We start from the raw sequence: 12,491 nt of genomic DNA, 5'->3' as shown, positions 1-12,491 counted from the left end.
ATGGAGACTCTGAATATCACAAATATCATATTTGACCTTTGACCTTTTACAGTTCACCTCTACTTTTCTTTCAAGCTGCCTCCAGCTCCAGTTTTGTTAAGCATGAAGACAGCAGCACACTGATGCTGCTGAAACTGAGTGAGTACAGGTGGGTACAGGTGAGTGCAGACTGAAGAAAGAAAAACGATCAGATAGGAGGGGGGGGGGGGGGGGGTCACGCTTTAACACTGACATGTCAAACTTCTGGGGCGCACCACGTGACCACGTCCTACCTTCAGGACAGACCCCCCCCCTCCCTTCTTTCTGGGTGTAATATGAACCATTGTTGCCACAGTGACCCGGAGCCCAGCAGCTCAGGTGTGTGCAGTCACCTGTCTGCGGACTTTTCCAGCTTCTGCGGGGTGACCCCTCTCTCTGGAAGTGCTGGGGGCGCTGGGGTGATGGAGCGGTTTCCTCCCCCGGCTCCTGCAGTCTGCTGACCAGCCTCCCCTCTCCTCCCTCCCTTCCTCCCACCGCCATGCCGAGCCGACAGAAGCAGCTCCTCTTCTCCGTGTCCGGGATCCTCGGCTTCTCCTGCGCCGTCACGGCCGCGGTGGCCACCGGCCTGCCCTACTGGCTCAGCGGGGCCGTGCTGTGCCGCACCGGGGCCGAGCTCGTCAACGCCACCGGAGCTGAGCTGGACAAGTTCGTGGGCGAGCTGAGCTACGGGCTTTTCCATGGGCAGAGGGTGAAGCAGTGCGGCCTGGGAAGCAGAGCGTCGCGCTTCTCCTGTGAGTGATCATCAATGATTCAGCGCACAATGAATAATTCACAGAACTGTCCATCAGCCGCAGGCTGGGAAAGCTCCACTGTGACCCGCTCATGTCCAGGCTTTAATAATAATAACCAGGCTTTAATAACAACCAGGCTTTAATAATAACCAGGCTTTAATAATAACCAGGCTTTAATAACAACCAGGCTTTAATAATAATAACCAGGCTTTAATAATAACAACCAGGCTTTAATAATAATAACCAGGCTTTAATAACAACCAGGCTTTAATAATAACAACCAGGCTTTAATAATAATCAGGCTTTAATAACAACCAGGCTTTAATAATAACCAGGCTTTAATAATAATAACCAGGCTTTAATAACAACCAGGCTTTAATAATAACCAGGCTTTAATAATAACCAGGCTTTAATAACAACCAGGCTTTAATAATAACCAGGCTTTAATAATAATAACCAGGCTTTAATAACAACCAGGCTTTAATAATAACAACCAGGCTTTAATAATAACCAGGCTTTAATAATAACAACCAGGCTTTAATAACAACCAGGCTTTAATAATAACAACCAGGCTTTAATAATAACAACCAGGCTTTAATAATAACCAGGCTTTAATAATAACAACCAGGCTTTAATAATAATAACCAGGCTTTAATAACAACCAGGCTTTAATAATAACAACCAGGCTTAATAATAACCAGGCTTTAATAATAACCAGGCTTTAATAACAACCAGGCTTTAATAATAACCAGGCTTTAATAATAATAACCAGGCTTTAATAACAACCAGGCTTTAATAATAACAACCAGGCTTTAATAATAACCAGGCTTTAATAATAACAACCAGGCTTTAATAACAACCAGGCTTTAATAATAATAACCAGGCTTTAATAACAACCAGGCTTTAATAATAACAACCAGGCTTTAATAATAACCAGGCTTTAATAATAACCAGGCTTTAATAACAACCAGGCTTTAATAATAACCAGGCTTTAATAATAATAACCAGGCTTTAATAACAACCAGGCTTTAATAATAACAACCAGGCTTTAATAATAACCAGGCTTTATTAATAACAACCAGGCTTTAATAACAACCAGGCTTTAATAATAACAACCAGGCTTTAATAATAACAACCAGGCTTTAATAACAACCAGGCTTTAATAATAATCAGGCTTTAATAATAACAACCAGGCTTTAATAATAATAACCAGGCTTTAATAATAACAACCAGGCCTTAATAACAACCAGGCTTTAATAATAACCAGGCTTTAATAATAATAACCAGGCTTTAATAATAACAACCAGGCTTTAATAATAACCAGGCTTTAATAGCCCGTCCCAGGCAGGTGATTGTAGCGAAGTAAAAGTGTGAAAATATTTGACCTGAATGAGAGTTCTTCCTAAACATAAAGCTGGAGGACATGTCCGTGGTTTCAGCTACACTGCAGGGCAGTCAATCAGGACAGGGAGGAAGTGAAGCTGATGACTAACAGGAAGCGGGCAACAATAATGAAACAGAAAAACACAAATAAACTCAACACAGAACGACAGAAAGAAGCCACGGAGCGAGAAACTGAGAAAACTCAAAGAAAAGAAGCAGTCAGAGGATATTTAATAACAATTCAGTCTATAAGCTCAGGACCACGACACGTTTACAGTTTTCAGCAGCTCGTCAGTCTTTTCTATTGTTCACAGGTGCTGCACCTTAATTATGATACATTCAAATAAAAAATGCTTTGTGAACATTGCTCACTGTCCTGGAACTGATCTGAGCTCCTTACAGCTCACCAGCGCCACCTGTCTTAAGCTTTGACAGTGCGCTGTCTCTGCCTTCACTCATATGTTCATGTTGGAGCTCTGCAGGTAAACTCTACAGGTAAGCTCTGATTGTTTGGCTTGTACAAACAGCTGCTGACCCCAGGCTTCCTTTATAAACAAAGGTTATTGATTTGGAACAAAAGCTGCAGATAATCATTTACAAACCTTATTAACATTTATTCATCGACATTAACTGAAGCTGAGCGCTGGCACAGGAAGCAGCTTCCAGGCTTCATGCTGAAGCTCCTCTGAGGCTGCTCGCTGGACCAGTGCAGGCTCATTACTGGTCCCAGTTAGCGGGAGCAGCCGTCCATCACTAAAGAGGTTTCTGCTTGACTGCATCAGATCTGCTGAGGACAAACAAAGCTGCTCTGTTCCTGCAGGACCTCCGTCCATCCCTGACAAACAGCTCATTCACAGTAAAGCTGCTTCTTCTAGCAGCCATTCCTGAACTGCAGCCAGCCGGTGTGGAAATGCAGCAGAGCTCTGAAAACCACGCGCCCCCTTCTCTGGGTTCATTCTGATATTACGATGATTCGCTTGTTGAGGCTGATGCTTTCTATTTAAAATAAAAATATTTAATGGAAACTTTGAATGACTAAACTGAATTCAAAGGCTTTTTTTATTTATTGTCTGTGGTCTGAAGGACGCCACACGTCTCCAGATGTTTTAGACATTTTAGGAAACGTGCTTCAACTGGCAGCAGTAAAGTCTGTTAGCTCTGATCTTTACTCAAACTTTATTTTCATTGATTTTTTTTAAATCACATACTGATGGATCCTTCCGGGAGCTTTTTTCATTGAAATGGAGCAAACGTGGAAGGTCCCACCCTATTCCAGCTGAAATAAAGATGTGTTTTTGTGCTGTTGCAAAGGTGAAGGCTGGAGGTGGAGATATAAGCTTTCTGCCAACAGGCATCATGTGAACTCTGCCAAACAACAGTGATGAGCTGCAGATACAAAGTACAGCGTGAGTGCAGCCTCATGTGTTTTACTGAAACATGATAGAATCCAAACACGTCAGACTCTAATGTGGATCTACCTGGTTGGAGGTGGCGGTCTGGCTCTGTTTGTGAAGCAGAGATGATGCAATCCTGCATATGATGTGCTGTCCTGATATTGAACGATTGGCAGCTGGTATGTGACCATATTATGTAGCAAGAGAATTCAGTCAAAACAGTACTGGTGTACATCCCACCCAGGCAACAGTCTCCATGAAACTGTTGCTAGGACACGGATGAAACATCCAGAGACTTCTTCATAATTTCAGGAGACTTCAGAGTGGAAGCCATGCTGAACCACTCTGATCACTTTAGAACATCTTGAAATCGTTGTTACCCGCAGCCGTCAGGCTTTCCTCCAACAGACTGTCAGACAGCTCCCTCTGAGACCATTAAAATTATTCTTAAGAAGTCCGCTGGGTGTCGGCCCGATTCATCTCTGGAGCCGTCGAGTTGTTTGTGGGTCGTTTTTGAGCCTTTTGTGGGACATTGTGTTGTTTCCTGAATCACACTGTGGTTGTTTCTGTTCGCCAGTCAGAGCGAATCCTTCAAATGAGCAGCTGAACTTCCCGAGGATGGTGGAGAGGTGGAGCACGCTGTGGATTTAAACAGACTGAATGGGCAGAGGACACACTTTTAGATTATCTGATTTATTTTCTCAGATTATTCACATTTTGACAGTGTTAAAGATTCTTTTTTGTTTATTTTGTACTGATTTATCATATTTCTTGTACCTCTTTGTGCTGTTTGCACTTGTGTCTGTTTTCAGTCTCTTGGTGGTGATTCTGATGTTTGACCCTCTCTCACTCTCTTCCAGTCTTTCCCGACCTCCTGAGCACCATCCCCACAGGCCTCCATGTCACTATCATCTTCTTCTGTGGTGCTGTGGTCCTCTTCTCCTCTGTGGCCACTGGCTTCTTCTTCTTCAACGCCTTCGGCAGACCCTACGAGACGCTGCGAGGCCCCATGGGACTTTACCTGTGGACCTTCATCACCTGTGAGAACCAAAGCACACCATTATACCAGAAAATAGGCTTCACGCTGTCAGCCAATGGGAACAAGCTTTTCTTTCTATTGTAATCTGTTTAAATATAATTCCATTTTATTCATATAGCGCCAACAACAGTAGGCTCGAGGCGCTTTATACTGTAAAGACCCTTCAATAAGCAAGAGAAAGCCCCGTCTCATTTGGCCTCCATCATACAGCCAGTCCTACAGATCACAGTCAGATCAAACTGGGTATAAAAACGCTCACAACAAGACCGAGACAGAGGAGAGCAGAGGAAGGAGAGTTGAACTGAAATGCATGCTGGGACAGGAGCCAAATTCCCTGTGCCCCCCTTAATGAGGCATAAAATATGGATGGATGAGTTCAAAGTAAATTTAAAGAGGATTGCAGATGCAGACAAACAGCCTGATAACAGAGCCCGAGGCAGGAGAGAGATGAAGCAGGAGGGGGTGGCCTGAAGCTGTTCAGTAAGACACAACAATCCTCTGCTCATTTCCTCCTTCACCGGCTTCATTTCACTTAATCTGCCGCTGCAACCACAGACCCCAATTAGTGCTGAGTAGCATCAACTTTCAAAGTCGGAGCACACCTCTTAGTTCAGGGACTCCAAAAAGCCCAGCAGACAGCTAGCAGCTTCAGCCGCCTGCGTCTCCATCCACCTGTCAGTCAGAGAGGCCACGCCCCTAATAATGCAAACTTTATTTAAACAGGTGAGTTATTCCTTCCCCCTGCAGCTGTTATGAAGGGGAAATTAGACCAAAGCAGTTTGTGTATCCGGCTGTAAACATGTTTATTTCTGGAGCCTCTGCTGGACTCCAGGGGAACTGCAGGTTGTGGTGTTTCTGTGCTGGCGTCAGAGTCTGATGGTTGGTCCAAACCTGTGATCCACCTCCTGTCTGACAGAATCAAAATCAGCAGAGAAATGCATGAATGAATGAATCATGAGACTTCAGAGTCCTCTGAAGCTCCAGCTTAGCTGGAGAGATGAAACCCTTCTGAAACCAGGAGGCACATTGAGGGAACCTTCCTCACATTTAACACGTGAACTCCATCACGGTTTTTAGCTTCTAGCTTTAGATGACATCATGTCTTCTTCTGTTGTGGTCTAATTGCTCTGGATGGAGATTTATCTCCTCCAGCTGTTTGAAAACATCAATATGAGTCAGTTATTTTCCTTAAATCTGCTCAAATTTGGAGGCAACTCAGTTCCTGATGCTGGTTCTGGTTCATCCCTGAGGTTTAATGACTTGGTTTGAGACTCTATGAAGTCCATTTAAACTGTTGCAGAAAGCATGTCTCTGTGTAAGCAGAGCTGTCTGAGATATGATGGTTTGTTGGGACAGCAGAGGTCAGAGGTCAGCCTGATTGTTCCTGTCTGTGTTTGTCTGCAGGTATCAGCAGCTGCCTCGTCATGATTCTGTTTGCTTCAGAGGTGAAGCTCAATCATCTGTCCGAGCGGATCGCCAACTTCAACAATGAGAACTTCATCTTCCAGACGTACACTGAGCGCTACGACCAATGCTTCTGGCTCTTCTTCCTCATCTTCCTCCTCCAGGGACTGAACGGCCTGCTGGTCCGACTGGCGGGAATCCAGTTTCCCTTCCAGGAAAGCAAAGAGGTGGACCTGAGCGGTGGAGCAGCCGACCTCATGTACTGAGACGAAGAAAGACCACAGCGCAACCATCTGCTGGGAAAGTTCACAACCTGAACTCCAGACTTTATCCAACTGATCTGTCACATACAACTTCCTGTCTGAGAGACATAAAAAACTGGAACTTTGAGCACTGAGACAACTCAACCATGTGCTGCTCTGCTATCAGATCTGAACTTACAAACGCCCAGTCTTTGTAAGTGTGAAGAGGTTTCCATCAGTAACAGCAGCGGGACCTTCTGGAGTTCAATTTGAAGACTTTGAGCTGGTGGACATCAATCATGAATCTGAAAAAAAAAATGAACCCATCAATTAAGAGTACTAAACATAAACAGTTTGCATACTTTTATAGATTAATTGAGATGATTTTTGGTAAACTTTCTTTGATGATGATGGATGTGAGTGTACTCTAGATGTAGGCCTGTAGTTTTCTCTCTTTCTTCGTTTATTAGCAGACTGGTGAAACGTTGGTGGGTCAGGAATGCTGTTTAAGTTCTTCACTGGTTCTGTGCAGCACATCCTTCTCTGAGCTGTTCTTCTTGTATTTCACTGATCACGACGGCTTCCTTTTACTGCTGCAGTCCATTAAACCAGCCAACCAACACCAATGAGCGGAGATCTTTACTACGAGTGTGATCCAGTATATTTCTTGACCTTAATGTTGTCCAGAGTACAGGCCAAAAGAGGCTCCTGGAGATCCCATGGTATTGTTGGTTTATTTGGAAAAGTGTGCCTCCAGATAAAGGAAATGTCATTCTGTGAATTCTGTGGGATGACACCTCCTAACCCTAACCCTAACCCTGTTAGGACAAATTACTCCTAGGAGATGTTTTCCATAATTGTCTGTCTGAGATCTGTTTGCTGAAATTTTTGTTCAATCAGATCTTTGAGGCTTTTCTTGTATGTTTTGCTTCTTTCAAAGACCCACAAACCTTTCAGGTGGATTCAGATCTGGATTTGATCTGTTCAGAGCACATTTTTCCCAAAGCCGCTCTGTGACTGCACGATCGCTGGATGATCGCTGGCTCTGATGTTCTTCTTGGACAGTAAAGGCTTTTTCCTGCAGGGCAATATGTGGACTCTCTTCAGGATAATAGACACGGCACTTTGACTTATTTAGTCTTTTTAATGTTGCATGTTCCACCTCTCCACTAACCTTAGACAGTTCGCGTGGTCAGAAACAACTATAGTGCTATTCAGGAAACAACAATGCCCCACAAAGGGTTAAAAATGACCCACAAAGAACCAATTGGCTGAAGTGGGATGTAGTTTAGTTAGAATGTGCTGGAGTAGCCAGCCCACTTCCTCTCAGTGGAATGACTCATTTTAAATGATTATGAGATCTTTTTAAATCCATCTCATCAATTCAATTCAAAGATCTTTATTGTCCCCAAGGGCAATTATTTCCACAGGCAGTAGTACCGAAAGAAACATAAAAACAGTTATACCATGACAACATATAAAACCACAACAAATCATTTAAAAACCCAATTGCTCTGTTCGTCTGTTCATCCTACATCTAGGTGCCCGATATCTGCATCCAGAAGGAAGCAGCCTAAACCCCTGGTGCAGTGGGTGGTCTGAATCCACTGACCTCACCTTATCTACATCAGTGAGGTTGCTCAGGGCTGTGCCAGCAATTTTCAGGACAGCAGCAGCTTATTCCTGTTCTTAACGTTTAAAAATCCGAACCCACAGATGAAATTAAAAGTAAGAACAGATTCAATAAAACCTTTTCATAAAAGTAGAGTCCACATTAAAACCACAGAACGTCTGATAAAAGTACATCCTCCGATGAGCCTTTTCACAGAGTGAGTCTACATGCGCTCCAAAGGTCAGCCTGCCGTCACAGATCGTTCCCAGGAGTTTATACTGGGTCACGACCTCAACATTTTCCCCAGAAATAACCAAAGGCACGGTGACTGCAGTGTCTTTTCTAAAATCAATGACCATCTCCTTTGATTTGGAAACATTTATCTTTAAAGAGGAGGATTCGCAGCAGTCAGTGAAATCCCTGACCAGGATCTGGGTCGTCACTGCTGAGGAGGGACAGGATCACTTTAAAATGTGGTGCTGTGGATACTGGCTGTGACAATCATTGGTATATAAAATAAATAAAAGGGGTGAAAGAACACAGCCCTGAGGAGACCCAGGAGAAGAAAAGAGGACATCAGAAAGAACCTCGTTGACCCTCTGAGAACGTACAGTCATAAAGTCTATCAGCCAACATATGAGGCCAGAGTCAATACCACAGAAACACTGTAATTTCTTAGCCAAAATATGTGGTTGAATACAGTTAAAAGCAGATGAGAAATCAATAAAAAGTAACCTGGCAAAGGTTTTTGTGCCTCCAGATGTCTTAAAATATGTTTATAAGGGTTCCCGTTGTGTCCTCCACTCCCCTGGCTGACCGATAATCAAACTGAAGTGAGTCCAGATGTGCTTTAACTTTAGATAAAAGGACTTCCTTAATAATCTTTTCAAATGATAATGAAGTAAGGGCAACAGGCCTGAAATCATTCACAGACTGAGTGGCCTTACTTTTGGGGACAGCGACAATGAACGTGGGTCTGCAGAGACGTGTTGAAAAGAAAACTAACAATGCCTGCCAGCTGATACCTGAGCTTTCCCCTCCTTAGAAAAAGATTAAAAACAGTTCCTCTATCAGTGTGTCCTGTGATATCTGAGGGCACGCTTTTAAAGCCAGAAAGCTCCTCAGTAAAATCATAAATATTAAAACAATTATAAAAACCATTAAAATCATTAGACAAATACAGGCAAGGAATTAAAAGTAATCAAAGTCCTTTTAGTTGGCATCCCCATCATAGACTTAACCCCGTCCCAAACCAGTCGAGATTATTGGACCTAAACATGTTCTCCACCCTCTCCTTGTAATTCACTCTGGTTATTTTCATAGACATTCACAAGCCTTTCTGTGAAGGCCTCAGAGAGCTCTTTAGATCTTTACATGATGCCACCACAAACGCCACCAGCAAAGAGAACAGCAGAACATCGATGTCAGAGGTTCCACTGCCTGAAGAACTGAAGGACAGAGATTAATAATAACTAATGATTAAATGTAGAGTGGGGTATAAACACTCAGTGCATTATGGGAACCCTCCAGCAGCCTAGGCCTATAGCAGCATAACTAAGGGAGGGTTCTAACTATAAGCTTTATCATAAAGGAAATTGATTACTGATTACTCTTTTAAACTACTTATTTAAACTGTTGTAAATGACTTGTTGACCTATAATCTGTCAAACATCTCTCTCATGAATGATATCAGGTCATTTTGAGTGAGAAACAGCATTTCTTTTTTTTTTTAAGCCTGTCATGTCTGGCGTTGTTGTGCCAAACATATTTGCTATTTCAAGGTGAGCTCTATAGGTTCTCTATAGGCTTCTCTTGTTAGTGTGTGACCCTTTATTTTATTTGAGTTATTTTTAGCATACTGTGTGATGAATTTTGCCAGAGCTGACAGGCTTAGGAAAAGAAAAGAAAAAGGGAGAGAGAAAATGAGAGAGTAAGAGAGAAGGGAAAGAAGAGAATAGAGAGAAAAAAATAGGATGAATAAACCAAATAATTAGTCACTTGTTAAACATAAAAGATACTGACAATACTTGCAAAATTAAAAATTGTGTGAGGAAAACAAAAATTGCTTGATTACACAGACCAACCCTTTTGTATTATGATTACGTGAGTATTTGTGTTTACCAATGAGGGCAGAACGCCGCAGCTCCGCCCATCAGAAGCTAGAGGCAGGCAAAGAGAGCCCCAGGAAGCCCAGGCCGCCAGCAGCCCACCAAGACCTACGAAGACCCGCGGCCACTCATTCCAAAGACAACCGCACACCCACCCCAGCAGACAGGGGAGGGAGGTCTCGGACAGAGCCCCCCCAGTCAAGGAGCAAGGGCACCAAAGAATCCAAGGCAACGAGAACCCAGCCCCCCCAGCGGCCAGCCCCCCACACGGGTCGGCAGCAGGGCCCCAGGGCCCCAGGGCCCCCTTTCCCACGCCGAAGAGGCCAATGCAGCCCCGCGCCACAGCCCCCAGGGGAGCAGGTCACCACCCACGTCCAAAAATCCAGCCCTACCCAGGAAACCGGAGGTACCCACACCCCAGGGGGGCAGGGGGGAAGAGGCAACCAGCAAGGAACGGCCAGGAGGCAAGGCACAGGCCCAGACCCAGGTCCAGCCAAACATACAACCCCACGCAAACCCGCAAGCACACCCATGTACACATTTATGCACAAATACATATACATGCACATACACACTCACTCATACATATATAAACATAGATACACCATACATATACATCCACTCACCCACCCATACTCACGAAGACTGTGACAAATACAAAGACACACATTCATTCATAGCTACCCACCCTCTGAAGATGGGGCGAGTGGAAACCACCCCAGGGCCAACAGTGGCCCCAAGACGCCGCCAGCCCGGTCCCCAAGGAACCACCCGACCCCCACCCCGGGCGAGGTGTAAGAAATCGGGGTGTGAGATGGCCCACCCCCCCTCTCCCCGCCCAACTTGTGAGTGTGTTTATGTTTGTGAATGAATGAGGTGTGTAGGGTGCAGTTAAAATTGAGAAAAAGCATTTCTATCACAAGGTGGAAGCTGCACTCAGTTTTTGGCAAAGTCACTTTTATATGTTCGTTTTTTTATCAGGGTAAAAACAGAAATCTGGCTCAGAAGGCTGCAGAAATCTCAACAAATATAACATCACAGATCTATAAAGATATTTGAAGTGGCCAAAAAGTGCTGGATTGGCAGGTAATTTCTTCATTTATATATAAGCCCTTCATAAATCATGCTGACTGCACTCTGTTTACCAATATAAGCAAAGCCAACATAAATAAATGCTGCCTCAACATAAAAATGACAACCATGAAATGAGGGTGAGTCAGCCATGTTTAAGGTCAGCATTTCCTCTACTACATACTGTCCGACAAACTTCTTCAGCTCCCCCCACTTACTGGTTTGTACCGAAGTCCAGCTTTTGTTGTTTGGGTGCTGGGGGGCTCCTGCATTAGCTGCAGCTCTGCTTCGCAACAACCTCGTACAACTAACCTTGATGTTGCCATCTTTAGCTGACACAAACTCACAATAGTGCCTGTATTTCCAGCTAGAAAACCCGCATCTCTCTCCTCCCTCCATTGTTTCCGTTTGTGTCGCTGTGCTGTTATTGTCCTCCAATCTCATTGTCCATCCTGTATAATGACAATAGGCGATCTATTCTATTCTATGCTGAAAACGGGACTTAATTGTCACATCGGCCAGACGTCACTCCCCGAGACACAAGAAGAAGGCAAAAATACATCTTTGTACTGAAGGAAATGACAAAAATAATAACGCAGTGTTAAGTTACTTTAATCTGATTACTGGACTGCAAATAGTAACGCGTTAGATTACTCATTACTGAAAAAGTAGTCAGATTACTGACATCACTGCAAATATGAGCAGCAAATATGTGTCCAGCTGCTGTATTTCCAGAATGAGAGAGAGAGGTTCACTCAGGGAAGGAGAAAGGTGGAAGAGAGAGGTTCTGTTTAAAGGGAAGGACTGCTCAGGGACCTCTGATAACCTGGAAGCTTAAAGCTGAAGCTTTAAATCAGATCTTGGATCTGTGTATGTGTGAAGTCATGAGCTGAGGTATACAATATTTCAAAAGCTAAGATAACTCTGAAACATCTGCTTCCATCTCTCTGAATTCAGCTCATCCACACAGAGCTGATCTCAGCTGCACACAAAGAAAATCTACTTTCAGTAGAAACCTGTGATTCTTTTCCCCACGCGGAGCCACTACAGCCGATCTTTAGGTTCCTCCGCCTGCTGGATCCACTTTAAACCCCCCCCCCCCCCCCCCCGTTATTCTCAGTTCAGTTAGCTTTGCTGGTAGAAACGTTCTCCAAAGAGCTGCTTTTACTTTCTTACTCTGACTACATTTCACAGCCTGTACTGAGTCAGTACTTTAACTTTTACTTCTACTTAACCACAGAATGTGTGTACTTTTTTTGGGAACCTGTAATGAGGTGAAAACTGAAACTTTGGATTGAAGCTCACCTGTTTGCTGATGCGGCCTTGACCATGAGGCCCATTAAGGCGGTTTTGCTGCAGGACGGTCTGATGAGGCCTTCTTTGCCCCCTGCAGCGACATCGAGCCGGTCCGTCCGTCTTTGGACGCGTTGACAGAGCAGACTGAATTGGGCTTGAGCAGACCCGGATC

General features: G+C 44.1%; 1 protein-coding gene across 1 annotated transcript; it reads left to right on the top strand.

The window, feature by feature from the left end:
• Positions 1–436: 436 nt before the first annotated feature.
• Positions 437–7,774, top strand: clrn1 (clarin 1). The gene is made up of 3 exons (XM_030744471.1): positions 437–770; positions 4,408–4,587; positions 5,991–7,774. The coding sequence occupies exons 1-3, from the start codon at positions 518–520 to the stop codon at positions 6,254–6,256; spliced, it is 699 nt and encodes a 232-aa protein (XP_030600331.1). The 5' UTR covers positions 437–517; the 3' UTR covers positions 6,257–7,774.
• The last annotated feature ends 4,717 nt before the right edge of the window (positions 7,775–12,491 follow it).

The sequence above is a fragment of the Archocentrus centrarchus genome, chromosome 13 (genome assembly GCF_007364275.1).
Source record: "Archocentrus centrarchus isolate MPI-CPG fArcCen1 chromosome 13, fArcCen1, whole genome shotgun sequence".
In the NCBI taxonomy this organism is placed as follows: Eukaryota; Metazoa; Chordata; class Actinopteri; order Cichliformes; family Cichlidae; genus Archocentrus; species Archocentrus centrarchus.
The sequence above is the reverse complement of the archived record's forward strand: the minus strand, read 5'-3'. Positions and strand labels throughout refer to the sequence as shown.